An 18,372-nucleotide genomic window follows, 5' to 3' on the forward strand; every position below is an offset into this window, starting at 1 on the left:
CCTGGCTAACTCCCGCTCAGTCTTCGGGCCTCAGCTTGAAGGTCTGTTCCTCTAGGAAGCTTCCTCTGACTCATCAAGCCTGGCTTAGTTGCCCCTGTCAACTGTTCCCATAGCAACTCTTTACTACATACTAGTAAATTTTTTTGGTCTTAAATAACTTGCTACACAAACACAGCTTCCAGCCCTGTCCTCACTCCTTCCTGGTCAGCACCCCAAGGCCCTTCCTATATGGAGCCACCACTATCCTATGGGACCCTTTACTACCCTTCTCACAACACTTATCACACTTTTTTGGTAATTATCTATTTAATTGTTTCCATTCGCCAATAAATTTTGAGCTCCACAAATGACTATTTCTATATCGCTTACGATGTGGCAGTGACAGGCAGATAGTAATTGCTCAACAAATGTCTGGTGGGTGAATGAATGAATGAATCCTTGGGGCGACTATAGTTCTATCCAGCTGACTTACAACAGCTCAGTGGTTAGATGTAAACTAATTCTTTTATAATTTACATAGTGCTATAGAATTGTTGTACTATTAGATTATTATTAGTGTCTGGCTGTTCTACTCCTTGAGGTAGGGTCTATGCTTTATTCAATGTTTTGGCCCAGAATTCAGCATGTCTGACACATACTGTTTTCAAACAATTTTTGTTGATTGTATCAATGATTATAAGCAATGAAGAAACAGAGGCCCACATCATTGAACTTCTCTGGACCAGACACAGCTACCTTAAGAAGCAGGACTAGAAGTAAGTCTGGAAAAAGAGAAGCTTGGAAGGAAGTTGTTCCATGTCTAAATGAAATTCCAGCATGAATGAGAGCAGCACTGCTTTCTCTCCAAGAGACCGGCCAGAAGCTGTGGGAACTGCCAGAGCCCAACCTCCATGGTCAAGTATCCCCACGGTGGACGTGACCCAGGCGGGAGGGGTGTGAGGACCGGGGTTCCAGGCATCTCAGCACAGAGGGGAGTCTGGACCTGGGGCTTCCCTGCCCTTCTAGGCAGCTCCAACCCCAGCCTCAGGCACTGGTGTTGGGTATTATTTACCCTCCTCCTCCCGGTCTGCTTGTTGCTAAGATACTTCTTCCCCCAGGGGTACTTTCTGCAGACCCATCAGTCACTGACAGGGGCCTGGGAAGAATCACTTACAGTCTAGCCCTTGGGGATGTTAGAGTTGCCTCCTTCCAGGTCGGCAGCATAAAAATCCCCCCTCCTCAACTCAGGTCTCAACTCCTCATCCCCACCCCCCAGCCTCCCAAATGCCCCTGGTGAGACTCATGGGACAGCATAAGGTACAGGGAAGAGAAGCAGCACAGAGGAGGAAGTGGGGTACAAATAGCATTCTGATTTTTCTCCTTTTTCTCCGCTTTTTGACATGACTCCAATGTCCCCGCCCCACCTCCGGCAGCAGAGTCCCCTGACCTTCCCTGAACATCAGGAACCCTCAGAGGCAGCCGAGCTGGGGCCTTTCTTCCATCAGAACACCCAGCCCGAGGCTAAGGAGCCCAAGCTGCGACTCCCAGGTGGGTTTTTCTCTCAACTGGGACTTTTTCTCGCTTACACCACATTTTGGGCAACCTTTTAGCACATTTACCTGCTGGTAGTATTTAAACTTTGCACTGGAGTGCAAACTCCAGGACTTGTGTCATCACTGGGACCAATGGAGGAGGTTGCTTGAGGGAATGTGGTCCAGACACCTCAGCTTCTTTTGCTCCTGGGTTGACAGGGTCACTGCCGGCATCACAGAAACGCCCGGAGACCCAGAAGCTGAATAGGATGCTTTACAGTGAAGACACTGTGGCAGCCAATAAATCAAAACTCATTCTGCCTTTTCTCCAAAAATTAAACCCAGGAGTCCAGCTGATTGCTGAACAAGGGAGAAGGACAGCAGGATGAAGATGCCCTGACTCTCAAGAGAGCTGATCTCTACTGACATGCAGATGACACTGGACAGCTCAGATGGCACCAGCTCACCTCGGCTCCATCCCAAACCAGGGTAAATGGGATTCAGGAAGCTGGTTCTGTGCCATCCCTATGAATCTCACACACTTCAGTGTGTACGGACTTTGAAATAATCAAACTTAACGCTGTACTTAAAGGGCTGTTCTGCTCAAATCATAAACGTGCACCCTACTTGTCTGTCAGCAATTAAGACTCTACTCATATAGGTTGAATCAACATTCTCACAAGCGTTTAGTCTTAACTAAAAACTCCTATGCACAGGAAGTCCTAGAATTATACTGTACAAACTCAGAGGATTTGGAGAACATCACACACCCTTCCTAATCCAAAAACTTGGGTGCCTGAGAATGGGGTCTTGATCACCAGGCTGCAAATTCAGGTCAGGCCCTGTTTGTGCATCTTTATATGCTCAGTTCTTAGCATAGGTTAAGACGCACAGTCGGCCCTCAATAAATATTTGCTGAATTTGAATAAATCCTGTAAAAATCTCACTTGAAGACATCAGCTCGTGATGCCTTCTCTTACTGCTTCTTCTCTCAGAAGCTCCTGGTATAACCCAGGTCTGGCAGCAGGGGGCGCACAAGGCTGCTGCTCAAATTGGAGAGGGAACGGCACAAACTCCAAAAGGGGCTGGATTTCCACCAGGCCTCAAGTCTGAAGTGACCTCCCCTTCCATGTGGATAACGGCATTCCTAAAGTGCAAGTGGGAGAGTGAGCACAGGAGGTCTCAGAACCCACTGAATTAACTCCCAGGAGAACTTCTCCTTCGCAAAGAGGGTGCACACAAAAAGGGCGAAAGGAGAGCGCCTCCCACAGCTGTCAGCCTGAAACAGCCGCTCTCACCTCAGTCCATCTGGGGAAGGAGCTACAAAGCAGACAATCTTTATTCACAATTGGGGCGGCAGAGGGAGAGACCCCCAGGTCAGTCCAAAAGCAAAGATAAGTGGGTGGGGAAGATGGCGCAGGGCAGAGACTCAGCACTCGTCCTCGCCCAGCAGGGCGTAAGGGTTTCGCGCGGCCAGGCTGGACCCTGGAGCTGAGGTTGGGGTGTCCTCATCCCCTTCCCCCTCCTCATCCGCATCCCGGTCCTCCTCTCCCTCCTCCTCACAGGAGCTGCTCAGCTCTTCCTCTTCCTCCTCTTCCTCGTCACCTGCCGGCCCCACCCTGCCCTGCAAAACCACCAGCTCCAGGGTCTCCGGATGCGACTCCCAGGTGCCTGGGGAACCAAAACAAGAAAGAGAATGGAGGAGAGTTTTGAATAAGGAACTAAAGCCAGAGAAAGATGGCGAGACGCCAAAACTAAGAACAACAATTTTTACAGCTGCTGGCATTCACTCATTCATTCATGCAACTCATGCACTGAGCACTGAACAGAAGCCTTGTACACATTAACGCCAATCTTTACCACCACTCTGCCGGGGGACAACTATCATCACCCTGGTCTTGCAGATCAGGAAATCGTCTCAGAGGCGCTCAGTACCACAGCGCTGGCTGAGGGTGCAGATTCCCGAATCCTTGCTGGGTGGCCACAAAACCCACCCCCTTTTGCCGACACTACAGCAGGGGCTGGGGGAGCGCACTGGCTGGCTGACCTTTCTGTTCAGTGTAGCCGGGGGGATGAAAACACAGGCTGAGGCGGCCGTCCAGCGCCAGCCGCAGGAGGCTATTGGCTGCTCTGTACACATCGTTCCGGGCCGCCCTGGCTGTCTTGTAACCACGTTTCTCGGCCCAGGCTGGAAGGAAAAAACGATAACGGAGAGGGAAGCCTGTTAACCAGGCCCGGTCACCATTACCCTACTCCCATAACAGAGTCCTTCTAATTTTCCCCAGAACATTCCAGGCCAGAGATCTTGCTGGCCCTGAGACAGAAATCTAGGAATGAGTGGCCAGCTGCTCCATCGACAGCAGGACCTCTGAGAAGAGGAGAGGAGATGGGGCGAGGGGAGAAGCCAGGCACACAGACCCTACCTTCACAGATGTCCCAGGCACACCAAGGGTGTTCTGCGGAGGGGTCCTCGGCCTCGGGGTGGCGCAGGTGGAGCAGGACCTGCACAGGGATCCGGGAGGCTAGATAGCCCACGGCGGTGTATGGCTCCTGGATTTGGGCGATGGGGTAGATCCCCGCCAGAATCTGAGAGGAAACAAGAGCACTAAGCACCTTCCGAAATCCCCTGCCTTTCCTCCCTCTCTGCCCCCTCTGCCCTCCTACCTGCAACTGCCTGGGCAGAAGGGAGGGGAAGATGAGGCCCGGGCAGTCACAGAGCTTCACGGAGGGGGTGAGAAAGTAGGTCTGAAAGTATCGAGTGTGGCCCGGGGTTCTGGAGACACTCACGACCTTCCGCCCCACCAGCCCGTTGATCAGCGAGGACTTTCCCACGTTGGGGAAACCTGAGGAAGGCAAGGAACATTAACATCTGACAGATCCTTACTCTGTGGCGCTATAGCTATCCATGAAAGGGGAACTAAGGCTCAGGAATTAAGGAAGCGGTACAACACTGCAAGTTACAAATCACGCTGTGCACTGCCAGGATTGAATCCTGGCCTCTCCACCTACCAGCTCTGTGACCTCACGGCAACTGACTTAACTTTCTCAGCCTATTTCCTCATTTTACCAGCGCAGAGACCTCCAGCCTCAGAGCGGTCAGGATTAAGTGAGAAACAAACACAACTGCGTGGTTCAGTGCCTGCAGCAGACTAAGTGCCAAGTGAGACACGCGTCTCACGATTATCGTAACTTCTCCAAGGAGAAGACTGTAAGCCCTGGGGGTCACTGCTGCTCCCTTCATAACCACCCCCTTCATTCTGGCCGGGTTCAGCATCTCCACTGATCTCCTCTTCTGCACTCTGGCCTCTCTGTGCCAGCATCTCACTTCCAAAGGTCATTTCCTCCACCCACCTCCGATACCCACTCCCATGGTCACACCCTGGACCGTGTCACTTCACACCTCCAAAATCTCAACTGCAAGCACCTCTCTCTCTGCCCTGACATCCCATCTTTCCAGCTCACTTATTCTGGTTCCTCCACCCCAAAAATTCCTTGACCCTGCCTCTAGCATGGGAACACTACTCAGCACCCAACTGATGTCCTCACTCCCCTTCTTACCCAACTTAGACTCCACGATCCAGCTCTACAGCCAGTCCCTTTCACAGACACTGAACTTCCTGGTCCCACCTCTCCCCTCCAGCTTACTCAGCTGCCAAAACCCAACCCTGTAAATGCAACTCTGTCCATTCAGCACCTGCTCCTGGGCAGCTGACTGGCGCTGGCAAAGATTCACCACTGTGCTGACTGCGCTCCGCTTACACCCACTGAAGTCTCTCCTTTCGAAGGAGGGAGGGAGTAAACCACCCGCCTTTGACAACCCCCACCAGCTCCCTTTCTCTGTTCCCTTTATAATGAAACTCCTGAAAAAATCTACTTTTTGTCACCACTTCCTGCCATCCTCTTTGTGTCCATAAACTATAACATACACAAAAATGCATGAAACATAAGTGTGCCTGATGAGCCCCATATCACTCACCCGGGGCACAGAGTGTGACACACTTCCTCAGAGGCCCCATTGGTCCTTCTGGATCCTAACCCTCTCCCTCTGCACATGCAAGCCTTATCCTGAGCTGTAAGCGATTCCACTCCTTATGTTTCTTTTGAGTTTTATGACCTGTGTTATCTCTGAACGATGCCATGCAATTTTGCAGCTTTTCAACTTTACACAAATAAAATTGTGCAGGATGGATGCTGTGGTGTCTGGTTCCTTTCTCGTACAATGTTATGTGAGGTTCTGCCATGTTGGTGCCTGTTATCTCATTGGTCTACCCTTACCTGGCTTTCTCTCCTCCAGTCCACTGAAACCACTGATCCACACACTGCCAAGCCCGCTGAGCAAGTCTCTGTGCTCATCTCACTCAACCTTCAGCAACATGGGACACAACTGGGCCCTCCTTTGCTCTCCAAACACTGTTTTCATTTGACTTCTGGGACAGCCTCTTGGTTTCCTCCTCCTTTGCCCAACCTCTAATTGCTGGCTTGGCTTCCTCTTTCCACCTGCCTCCTCTCCCCAACTCATCCAGTCCATGCCTTTAAATACCACTTATATCCACCAATGGCTCCCCAAATTTAAAACCACACCCAAATTCAAATCTGCAGTCCTGTCCCCCAAGCTCCCGGCTCCTCTGCTCACTACTGATTCCACATCTCCACTCGGGAAATTTAAAAAGAATCTCAACTTCAAATCCTGATTCCCCTCCGCCCCCCAGCCCCTCCAAACCTGCTCCTCTCCCAATCTTTCTATCTCAGTATTCCCAGTACAACAACCTGGAACTCCCTTTCTATTACTCAGTTTCTCTAGGCCCCAAGTGCAACCCATCTGCAGTCTCATTTTCTCTACCTTTAAAATACATCCTGTTCCTGACCCCGTCCCACCACCTCCACCTCTACCGCTCTGCTCGGAGCAGCTCTCATTTCGCCCCAGACTACTGGAATAGCCTCTGACTGCACGCTCTCTGCTTCCTTTCTTGCCCACCCCCCACCATTTATTCTCCACTTGGCAGCTAAAGTAAACATCTACAAAAGGAAATCAGACCCCGTCACTCCCCTGCTCAAAACTCACCAATGGCTTCTCATCAGACTTGGAATAAAACCCAAAAAGCCACAGGACTTGACACGATGTGGTCCCTGGCGACCTTTCTGGCCTCATTCCTGATCTCTTTCCTGTTCCCACACCCCAGTGCCCTGGGCGCTCTGGCTCGTCCCACAATCACCAAGCTCATCCCTTCCTCAAGCCCCTCTCACTGACTGACCCTTGAACTTTCCCCACATCTCCTAACAGCCAGTTCATCTCAGCATCTCGGGCTCTTCTCAGGAGCCTTCCCCTGAGGACCCCTCCTTTCCAGTCACTCTCTGTCTCCTTCATTACTTTATTTCCTTCATTGCCCCTAAATAATATGATTTCAGATCACAAATCAATCTACTCACAAGAAAACAAGCTCTGTGAGGGTAGGGACTTTTCTGCCATTTTCATGGCCTAGAACAGCACCTGGCACCTGGTGCCAGTAAACATCTGTTGAATGGACAAACGGATGAGAGTGGGAGGGAGCTCCAAGCTCAGGGCTGCCTGTGCCATAGCACACGCTCTCCCTATCACATCACCCCAAACACAGACAGGTCAGTGCAGAGCCTCCTGAGAGGAGAAACATGGCCCCCCAAGAGGGAAAGCCGGGATCAAAAGTCCGGGGAGGGAAAGCCAGGGCGAAATGACTGGAAAGGGAGCAATCTGTCAGCAGGCAGGCAGGTTTTCCCCAAGACAAAAAGGAGACCGAAAGATAAGTCAGGAGCGTTTCCAAGGGGTCCAGCCACTCTGCTCCCCCTAATTTCTTCAGGGTTGGGCCTTTTTTGGTTCCAATGTCACCTCAGATACTACAACTTTGCCAAAGTCATTTTTCACCTCTCCCACCCAAAATGAAAAGGAGGCCTAGGTTCTAATCATACATTCCTTTCTCCCCGACCAAGAGCAGAGACAACACTCTCAACTAAGGGAAGATTCTCCTTGACAACAGATTTAAAGGGTTAAGACCCAGAAGGAATGAATACTTGCTGAGTTCCCACTATGATTTAATGATCACTCCACCACGACTAATTACTACAATTGAAACAGTTAATATATACAAATCACTCAGAACAGTGCCCAGTACACGGTAAGCATCATATAAGCATTAAATGTTGACATCTATTTTTATTACTGTTATCACTATCTGTCTAGGCTTTGTTAGGCTCTCTCTACACTACTCCCTTCACTCCTCACATCCACTCTTTTCATTGGGTATCAGTGTTCTCATTTTTAAAATCAAAGCAACGAAGACTCAGACTAAGTATCTCAGACTAAGACAAAGCAACTAAGACTCATAACTTGCTCAAGATTAGAAACAGCTGAGAAGAGGCGGAATTTAATTCAGGCGTGCCATGACCGTTCCACTACAGCCCATGGCCTCCTCTGCCCTCAGAGACCCTGGAGCCGAATGAGACCTGATCACCTTCCCTCTTTTCCAAATATCAAAACTCTGTACCTCCAAGGAGGACGTCACGCCTGGGTCATGCTCCCTTACCCACACAGCCGATGGTCACCACCCCATCCTTGTAGCGCTCCCGGGTCGGGCCGGTTGGCTCCATCGCTGAGTCAGTCTGCTGCTCCACCAGGACTGCTGGCCCGTCCTCCTCTTCCTCCTCCTCCCCGGAGCCATTACCCCAGGTGGCCCCAGCCACATCCCGGGCAATCTTCTCCCGCCAGCTGCTCAAGTCCACTGCTCAGGGAAGAAGAGGAAGAAGGTTCTCCCCAGGGCCACCATGTGAGGGCACAGACTACGCACTGCACAGCTGATGCAACTGGCGCCCTCTGGAGTTGGGTAGTGCCAACCTGCACAACAGCTGACTCTCCCAGCCTTCACTTGACCCCACTGTGCAATCATGTGCATTTCCCTGAGTTTCTGAAAAGTACTGACAAGACTGAAGGCAGTAACCACTGGGGTTCCTGCCCACCTGCTGCCTTCCTTGTCCCACCGGTCAGTCTGTCTGCTCCCTCCTCCATCCCTCCCTCTGGTCTCTTGCCTGTATTTGTAATAGAGGGGAAGGTGAGCAAAAGGACTCCGGGCCTTGGGTCTCCCCCATGGCCTCCTACACTCCCTCCAAGGGACACATACCTTTCCCTGCAGTGATGGCTTCACAGGCTCTCAGCAACTGCTCTGGCCCCAGGGCCCGAGTCCATCCTCTCCCCCGCCTCCGACTCTTCTTCAAGACTGAGATCAGAGGGCACAAAAAGGTTAGCACCCCATCGGTCCCACCACCCATAGGCGTAAAATCAGGCACCCCTTGTCAACAAGCCTCTCTGTGCTCCTCTTTACCCCCTGACACCCACCTCTCCCATGTTGCCCTCCTCAGAGCCTACTCACCACTACTAGGGTCCTGTGGGGTACGGGGGTCCCGAGGGAAAGAGGTGAAAAGGACGATGTGGAGCTGGGGATAGTGTTGGTGGAAATAATGCTTCCAGGCAACCACGAGAGCCGGCGGGGCCAGATCCACCTTGTTTAGGACCAGCACCAGAGCCAGCCCAAGTTCTCCAGTCACGTACTCATAAAGTGCTGGTGGGAAATTCACAACCTGGGAGAGGGGTGGTAACAGGATGCAGCAATGAGAGGTCAACCCAGAGTTCTGCCTCCAGTTCCCCACTCAGCAGGCACAGCTCAGAGACACGACCCTGGTGGGAGCAGATTCTGGGGAAGAAAGGTAAATCAGCCAAACTGAACTAGGAAGACAATGCAGGGATAAGTAACACCTGTGCATGTGTCTCTGCGGGGCTTCCTACAGGTCCTGATTAGGGATGGAAATGAGCTGAAAACAAGATAAGGAAATAATGACACATAGCACACTGGGGTAAAGGCTGGAAGCAGGACAGGGATGGCAGCTGGGGTAGAAATTACTATCTATTTTTGTGTGTACACAACTGCCTACATATGTACATATGCATACATGTGTCTATGCACATATGTGTATATATGCATGTTGAGCATGTGTGGCTGTGTATGCGATTGTGTGAATGCACACATGTATGTGTTTGTGAGTATATGTGTAGGAGTGCGTGCATCCATGTCATTAAGGACATCCAACCTAAATGTCCCCACAGACCTCCCTTTCTCCCATTGGAGGACAACAGTGAAGGGGCAGACAGGATTCACACAAGGGCCGTCTGGCAGCAGAGTCCAGAGCCTGAACCACACCCTAGCATTCCAGGTAAGGCTGAGTCCTGTGGTGACTGATGTGGCAGGGCAGGGGGATACCCCAGCTGCCTTCGGAGAAGCTCCTGGAGCTCCATACTTGGACTTCCTATTGGTCTAGCTCTGGTGGGCTGGGAAACAGAATATGTAGTTTTTTTGTTGTTGTTTTTTTTTTAAAGATTTTATTTTTTTCCTTTTTCTCCCCAAAGCCCCCCGGTACATAGTTGTGTATTCTTCGTTGTGGGTTCTTCTAGTTGTGGCATGTGGGACGCTGCCCCAGCGTGGTCTGATGAGCAGTGCCATGTCCGCGCCCAGGACTCGAACCAACGAAACACTGGGCCGCCTGCAGTGGAGCGCATGAACTTAACCACTCGGCCACGGGGCCAGCCCCCAGAATATGTAGTTTTTCATCAAAGGAAGTAAAAGAGAGGATAGTCAGTTGGCCAGGGGAGGAGTGCCAGGCTGTGGCACGGATGAATAAAGGACTGAGCTCCTGACTGCGGCATCAGCACGGGGCAGGGGAGACTGGAAAGGAAAGCACACACCTCTCTGTCTCCCAGCTCCTGCCTCTGCCCTTTAGCCCACAAGAATCGCCCTCCCTCCACCCCCTTGTACTTTCATCCCCAGTACTCACTGGATGTCGGATATCAGTGATAAGCAGGACGATGTCAGACATCTCTAACACTCGCCACAGCTGCCTCCATGTCTGAAAAGACAAGGTCGGAAGAAGAGAACCTGAGTCCCTCTCCTGCCTGATCCTAGACCCATTTGAGCCTGGGTCACTAGGCCCCACTCCTGTCCCTACTCCATTCTCACCTCCAGATTGTGCTCAAAGTAGCTGAGTTTCTCAGAGCTGTAAGCCCCATGAATCTTCCCAAGATACTCCTGGAAGCTCCGCTCCTCCTGGCTCATTAGTTGCTCCTTGGACATCTCATAACTCCAAGGAGGACGTCGCGGAAAGTCCAGAACTGGGAAATCAAGAAAAAGTCCCAGTAACTATGAGGATAGTTTCAGGACTCAAGGGTGCTTCCCAGACCCCTCCTTCCTGACAGTCAGCTCTTCCTCTTCCAAACTCCCTCCCTCAGCCCACTGCCGGTCCCAAACGGCCAGATGTTGAGCTCTTACTCACCTGACCCAGGCTGATAAACCTCCCGGATGTCCAGCTCCAGCACCTCAGCGCTGACTGGTTGCAGTACTTGCTCCCGGGCCGCTCTCTTTCTCCTCTCCACCTCCTCCCGGCTCTCTCGCTCAAAATGCAGCCGGTATCTAACGGGACAGAGACCACGGCATCCATCACAATCCTGCGGCCACAAACTCCAGTCTTCTCTCCTCTTGGGCAGACAACTTCGCAAAGCTTTCTCTCTGGAGTTGTTCAAATCTCTCTGAGTCGGCCCTCCCCCAAGTCCCTCTTTCACGTAACATTAGCCCTTCCCCTAAGCCTCGCTTTTCTATAAGCCAAACTGTCTCCAGCCCCTCCGGAAGGGGAGACTGCAGCCCGCTCCGGTGAGCCCGGCGGCCCGCGGAGATCCAGGGCATCCCGGCCCCACCACCTCCAGTTTCAAGCCTCCACCAGCAGCAGCCGGCTTTCCCCCAACGCTCTGACTTCCGCGTAGGCGGGGAAGCCCGGGCCAGCGACCCCCGCCCACTCTCACCGATTTGGGGCATAGCCTCGCGGGCCCAGCCCCTGGGAAGGCTGCTGATTGAGCCTGCGGATGTGATGGGTCACAGACTCCCCGTCTGAGGTGTCGGTCTGCTCCTCGCGCCGCTCCCGGCTCCCGCTGCGGCTGTTGGAACTGGATCGCAGCCCATCTTGAAGCCCTGCGGGGAGGAGCTGGCTGGTGACGCCAGTGCTGGCCGGCTCTCAGGGGCCTTAAGACCCCCTCTTCGGCCGGCCTGGCTCCCCCTCACCCTACCCCACTTCTTTTGAGGCCCGGTCCTCCCAGCCACCCTGCCACGACCCTCCCGGATGTGCGTGGGGGGAGTCACTCCTCCTCCAGGGATCTGCGGGGATGGCGCCCCGTTCGAGCTGGAGGGATTCCCCTCCCCCAACTCTCCATCCTTCCCCACTCCTTCCAGATTTAGTGAGGCTGGGGTGAGGGAATCCCCTCCGTGGTCGCCCGCGCGCGTCGGCGCGAGGCCACCACCCCCTCCTACGCCCCCCAGAGGTGCGGCGGGCACACCCCTCCTTCCAGATGTGCGGGAGCCGGAGCCCCGCCCCCTCCTCTCGCTCCCGCACTGACCTCGCTTCCGCTCCCGCTTGTCCTGCAACTGCTTCTTCTTCTGCTTCACGCTGAAGGGCTTCTTCCTCGGCATGGCCCGGACCAGTCACCTGGCCCGCCCTCCGCCGAGCTCCTGCCGCCTCAACTGACTCCCCCCCGGGGCAGCCCCCGCCGCAAGGGCCCGGGACCCTTGAGGGGGCGGGGCTCTGAGGTGACGTCAGCGGGCGGGCCCGGCCGATTCGCCCTGGCGGCCGGGGTGGAAGGCGGACGAGGGGAAATACAGTCACTTTCCTCTAGGAACGAGGCGAGAGGATAATGCGGGTGGGCTACCCGCACGTGAGAGCCAGTAGCATCCAGAGGGCGCAGCGGCGGCGAGGAAGGAGGCGCGCGTGGGAGGATCGGGCTAACTTCGTCACGGACGCTACCAACTCCCGCTCGGAGGAGGGGGGACGCGTGTCATCACTACCTTGCGCGCCGGGGAGAAGCTACCACTCACCTGGAGGGGGGCGGTGGAGCGGAGGGCGGGTCCTACCACCTGGGGGAGAGGGGGTGTGGACACGCAGAAGCTACTTTAGCAACCCCCGGGTGTGACCTTAGTGGAAAGCGGAGACTGCGTGTCCCGGGATTGAAGCCAAGTTGCTGGGCTACACTGGGGGCAAGGTCAGAGGTCTTGAGCGACGGATGGTGGTCTGAAAAGTCCCGGGTCCCGCCCCGCTGGGACCCAAATTCCTTGTGGGAACGATGACAAGGAGCAGGTTTACAGATAAGGGTAAGCGCCGGAGAGGAGAGACATCCAGGTGGGAGAGGCACTTTTGGAGGGAGGTCAGAGGGCACGAAGTTGTGCCTGCAGCAGTTGCCATAGTAACCGGGTACCGGATGTGGCGATCTTAGGATGCGACAGCCCTCTCTTCTCAGGCCTTCTGGCCCGAGAGCCTATCCACTCTATGGCACACTGTGAAGAACCGGTTGTGGGTTTTTTTCGGTGAGAGGAGAAGAAAGAAATTTTCTTTTTAAGCTTTTATAGGAACGCAGCAGAGGGAAGGTTTGAGATTGCCGCCACGCCTGGCAGAGACTGAGGGAGGCAGCTGGTGTGAGAATGCGGCCGCACAAAAGCCCCCTGCAGCCTTCCGGAAGTGAAATGGCGGGAGCCTCAACCTCACTGTCCACCGCCCCCCCGGAAGCGGAAACAGAATCCCAGCGTGCCCCTTCCTCACTGCCCTCCAAATCCCGCTGCAGCCATTGCCGCAACCACGATGCCGAAACGAAAGAAGCAGAATCAGCAGCAGCAGCCGCCGCCGCAGCAGCCCCAACTGCCAGAGCGGGAAGAGACTGGAGATGAGGAGGATGGGAGTCCCATTGGTGAGGAGCCCGGGAGGGGTGTGCACATGCCTGTCAGCCGGTCAGGACGAGGGGTTAGGGGCTGAAAAGGTGCGGGGGAGGGGGCTCTAACGGAAGGAGGAAGGGCGCACGCGTTGGGGCGGAGGTGGGGGCTGTCCGGGATGGAGCTCTGAAAGAGTTCTCTTACTTGAACCCTCAACTTCAATCTGGCCCCTAAAGCTTTCTAAAGAAGGCAGGGGAGAAGATAAAGAACTCGTGTGCGCAGCCGCAGAATGGCAGGGGAGAGGGGGCGTAGAGAGGTTGCAGATTTCGTTGACTGGGATGACAATTTGTGACCATACTTTCAGAGGGAATGTGAAAGTGCAGTCTTCTCTAAAACTACTCCCGGGCAGGGCGAGGGGGTGGTGGGGAGGGAAGGGAAGCTATCTGATTGGCCGGCAGTTAAAGAGAGGGATTGGATTATCTCTGGTATCTCTGAGATGATCTGGATAACAGCAATGGAAAGGAAGGAGTTGTAGGTAACCTTCCCGCGTTATCCCCCTTGACTGAGTCTCCACTTTTGCCAAACCCTGAAAACGCTTTGCGAAGGAAAGGGCAGATAGATGGGGTGAGAATTCTTAGCACCCTTAAGAATATACCTGGCTTTACTGGTTGGATTAAGAAATGAGTAATAGAAGAAAACCATAATAAGAACAGGATCATCAGTCCTTTAGTCCATTCTGATGACCATGTTTTCATGTCTACTCTTAGGACCACCCAGCCTTCTGGGCCCTCCCCCCATGGCCAATGGAAAGCCTGGTGACCCCAAGTCAGGTGAGGAAGAAGGGGCCCCCTGATCTTTTGGTTAGTTCCTGGAAAAGGGAGTAAGGGAGGGAGTGAAACTCAGAGAGAATATATCCTTTAAAATAAAAAAAAATCAGTGATTCTGTACCTAAATGAATGGAGAGATGCTGTATACTCACAGTTTGAAAAACTCAATGTTGTGAAAATGTCAGTTTTTCCCAAATTGCTCTATAGATTCAGTGCATTCCCAGTTAGAATCCCTATAATGGTTTTGTGGAAGTAAACATTCTACATTATTATTTGGAAATGGAAATGCACAGGATCCGAGTGAGACAATGCAAAGACAGTCTTGAGGTGGGAGGGCTTACTCTGAATATCAAGACTTAATGTAAAGCTATAGTAGTTATGACAGTGTGATACTGGCACAAGCATAGACATTTAAATCACTAGGACAGCATAAAGAATCCAGTAAAAGGCCCACACATATCTGGACACTTAATTAATGGTGAAGACGAAACTGAAATAGTGGTTTTTTCAGTAAATGATGCTGGATTAATTGGACATTCATGTGAGGGAAAAAATGAAATTTGATCTATTCGTACCATATACAAGTGGCTTATAGATCTAAGTATAAAAGGTAAACAAATAGTTCTAGAAAATAAATATATTTCATGGTCTTAGAATGGATAAGAGTCCTTAAACAGACAAGAAATACACACTAACTATAAAGGAAAGATTGATAAACTGAACTACATTAGAACTTCCTATTAAGAAATTAATAAGAAGCCATAGAGTAGAAGATACTTACAACAAATATAACCAATAAAGAGCTCATATCTAGAGTATATAAAGAACTCTTTCTAGACAACCTGTTAGAAAAATAGGCAAAAGACAAGAACAGCCACCTCATAAAACCTGAAATCTAAATGGCCAAAAACACGAGAACAAGAACTCAATCGTTAGTCGTCAAATAAATGCAAGCTAAAAACACACCGCTTTGAAATGGAAAGCCTTGCACACTGTTGGTGGGATTGTAAAATGGTACGACCACTGTGGAAAACAGTATGGAGGTTCCTCCAAAAATTAAAAATAGGACTACCATATAATCCAGCAATCCCACTTCTGGGTATATATCCAAAAGAATGGAAAGCAGGATCTTGAAAAGATATTTGCCTTTCCATGTTCATAGCAGCACTATTCACAATAGCCAAGAGACGGAAGCAACCCAGATGTCCATTGACAGATGAATGGATAAACCAAATGTGGTATATTCATACAATGGAATTCCCCCAAAAAGGCAGAAAATCCCATCACGTGCTACAGCATGGATGAACCTTGAGACCATTATGCTAAAGGAAATAAGCCAGTCACAAAAAGGCAAATACTGTATGATTCCACTTGTATGAGGTATCTGAGGTAGTTAAATTCATGGAAACAAAGTAGAATGGTGTTTGCCAAGGACTGGGTAGACAGAGAAAAGGAAAGTTATTTAGTAGCCATAAAGTTTCACTTTTGCAAAATGAAAAAGTTCTAGAGATCTGTTTCACAACGATGGCACTTGACTTAACACTACTGAGATATACACTTAAAAATAGTTAAGATGGCAGATTTTTTGTTACATGTTTTACCACAATTGAAAAAAAAAACACCACTTTTCACCCTCATCAGAATGGCGAAAATGAAAAAGATTGACAATACAAAGTGTGTTCAAGACTATGGCACAGCTGCTGGTGGGAGTGTAAATTGGTACAACCACTTTGAAAAAACAGTTTGACTTTATTAAACTCGAGCATACATGTCCTCTAGGACCCAGCAATACCTCTACTACATATATACTCAAGAAAAATGCAAACGTATGTGACAAAGACATGTATCAAAATGTTCATGGCAGCATTTTTCGTTATAGCCCCAAACTGGACTCCACCCACATGTCCACCATCAGTAGAATGGATAAATAAGTTGTTGTGTGTGCATGCAATGGGATGCTACACTGCCATGAAAGTGAACGAACTGCTGCTACAGGCAACCTGGAGGAATCTCACAAACACCATGTTGAGCGAAAGGAGCCAGACACAAAAGAATGCAGACTGTATGATTCCATTTATGCAAAGTTCGAAAGCAGGCAAAAACTAACCTATGGTGCTAGAAGTCAGGATAGCGGTTACCTTTGGGGAGGAGGGTGGAATAGTGGGGGGCGGAGGGGCACAAGTGGGGGGACTTCTGAAGCGCTAATTAGGCTTTATCCCTTCACCTGGGTGGTAGAAACACAGATATGTTTACTTTGGTGATAACTGAGTTGTGCACTTAAAAGTGGTGTATTTTTTGTACGTATATTGTACTTCAATAAAAAGTTAAAAAAAAAATCAGGGCTTCTCTATCAGGATTAAGCTGGCCACTGATCACCTTTCCATCTCTCTCTCTCTCTCTCTCTAGCTCTTCACAGAGGTCCTCCGGGATCAAGGGGACCAATGATTCCACCACTACTGAGTCTCCCACCTCCTCCCCGGGGCAGAGGCCCAATTCGGGGAGGCCTAGGCCCCAGATCTGGCCCATATGGTCGTGGTTGGTGGGGAGTCAATGCTGAACCTCCTTTTCCTGGACCAGGCCATGGGGGTCCCTCCAGGGGAGGCTTTCACAAAGAGCAGAGAAACCCTCGAAGGCTCAAAAGCTGGTCTCTTATCAAGAATACCTGTCCGCCCAAGGATGGACCCCAGGTTATGGAAGGTGAGGTCCTTTGTTGATGCCTGTACACATGTAATACCCATCACTCTTAGAGTGACTTAATTCCCAGAATGCCCGTGACTCTTCTCCTTTGGGCTATCCTTTGTCCTTTTGAAGTAGGAGTAGCCTTGGATGTTTTTTCTCCCAGAAGAAGCACCACCATTCCAAAATATCTAGAAATGGTAGGGAGTAGGAAATCTGACCACCCTCTCTTTGCTTTTTGTTACATTTGTGTTCTTTCTTGCATTTTAAACTGTTTGATTTTCACTTGTTCACAGACAAATCCGACCGCCCTGTCTGCCGACACTTTGCCAAAAAGGGCCACTGTCGATATGAGGACCTCTGTGCCTTCTACCACCCAGGCGTCAATGGACCTCCTCTGTGAGACTGTGCCTTCCCATCCAGGCTGGAAGGAGCCCTCTGTGACCTAGCGGCCATATATTTCCCTGTGGCCCTGTGACGGCTACTGTGAGGCTGTTCCACCCACCACCCTCAGTCAGTGACGCCCACCCCCATCTGCCACCTCCCCCATTTGGGGTCCAGAGTTGTGTTTCATCACTGGTGCGCGGTGTGCACTATTTCTGCTGATCCAGCCTCCAGAGACTCGCCTTCAGGACCCCATCGTTGCTCCCTTCAACTGCCTCCTGGATCCTCTTCTCCTCGCCAACTGACTGCAGAACAGGAAACCTCTTTGGTGCTGTTTCTTGTGCATCTGTCCACCCAGCCCCATATTGCCCTCAATTCCTGAGAGGCCTGGAGCAGTTTCCTACCATTCCCTTCTTCTAGCTGCTTGTTTTAAGTCCTTTTTATGTGACACCCCTCTACCCCCAATGTTGTCAGCTGCTCTGTGAAACTCACCAGGTTGTCTGACCTGGGGTCAAGTTTGGATGACTGGTACAGAGTCACTCCCTGAAAGGCCACTCCCTGCTTTTGGATTCCGTAGTTTCTGCGTCGGTAGCATGATCCCCACCGCTCTGGTCTGTGATCACTGTGCTTTGTGCAACTGTACATCCCCTCGTAGGCTTCCTCAGTGTCTGTGGCATTTTCGTGACTTCCCAACACTAGCGTAAGTTTTTCTGCCAAAATGAATGAGGCTCTTGGTGCCCTCTAGACGTTCCCCACCTCCCAACCTGGGAGAATTGTGCAGCTTTCCACAAGACTGCCTCCCTGGTCCTCCCTATTCTTCTGGTGTCAGTTTTTCTGGATTCAACCCAGGCCCGTGAGATGTCCCGTGAAGTCTCTGATGGGCCTGCCCTATCTCCTCTCCAGCCCTTTTCAGTTAGACTACGTCATGTGAGGCCACCAGCCCTTTCATTTGAATTCTGTGAATCTCCACCTGGCCTGCCTTTGGGTGGAACCTGGACAGTACTGTCGCCCTTTTCCAACCCTCTTCCCCTACATCCCTGGTACTGGTTGTTTTCTGTGAAAACGGCAGTGAACAGGTTCAGTTTTGAACTGGCCCTGAGGAAATGGGTCAGGAGTTGTATGGGCAAGAGGGAGGGATGAGAGCCGTTGGAGAACTGAGAATGAATTTTTTTTCTTTTTAACGTTTTTTTATATTAGTAATAAACGCAGTGGAAACAA

General features: G+C 51.3%; 2 protein-coding genes across 4 annotated transcripts; one reads left to right on the forward strand and one right to left on the reverse strand.

The window, feature by feature from the left end:
• Positions 1–2,832: 2,832 nt before the first annotated feature.
• Positions 2,833–12,107, reverse strand: GNL1 (G protein nucleolar 1 (putative)). The gene is made up of 12 exons (XM_008543806.2): positions 11,968–12,107; positions 11,380–11,545; positions 10,857–10,993; positions 10,544–10,695; positions 10,362–10,433; positions 8,906–9,113; positions 8,657–8,752; positions 8,066–8,260; positions 4,176–4,354; positions 3,935–4,097; positions 3,559–3,699; positions 2,833–3,182 (listed from the first exon to the last, which is right to left on the reverse strand). Exons 1-12 carry the CDS (start codon positions 12,038–12,040, stop codon positions 2,941–2,943), a joined length of 1,824 nt encoding a protein of 607 aa, XP_008542028.1. The 5' UTR covers positions 12,041–12,107; the 3' UTR covers positions 2,833–2,940.
• Positions 12,108–12,574: 467 nt separating this feature from the next.
• On the forward strand, positions 12,575–18,372 carry PRR3 (proline rich 3). 3 transcript variants are annotated; one of them, XM_070585497.1, is made up of 6 exons: positions 12,575–12,715; positions 12,962–13,305; positions 14,035–14,097; positions 15,974–16,156; positions 16,501–16,791; positions 17,067–18,372. In XM_070585497.1, exons 2-6 carry the CDS (start codon positions 13,200–13,202, stop codon positions 17,171–17,173), a joined length of 750 nt encoding a protein of 249 aa, XP_070441598.1. In that variant the 5' UTR covers positions 12,575–12,715; positions 12,962–13,199; the 3' UTR covers positions 17,174–18,372. The 3 variants fall into 3 exon arrangements, with proteins under 3 accessions (XP_070441598.1, XP_008542029.2, XP_070441599.1); XM_008543807.2 differs by lacking the exon at positions 15,974–16,156; XM_070585498.1 differs by lacking the exons at positions 14,035–14,097; positions 15,974–16,156.

The sequence above is a fragment of the Equus przewalskii genome, chromosome 19, assembly GCF_037783145.1.
Source record: "Equus przewalskii isolate Varuska chromosome 19, EquPr2, whole genome shotgun sequence".
Lineage (NCBI taxonomy): Eukaryota > Metazoa > Chordata > Mammalia > Perissodactyla > Equidae > Equus > Equus przewalskii.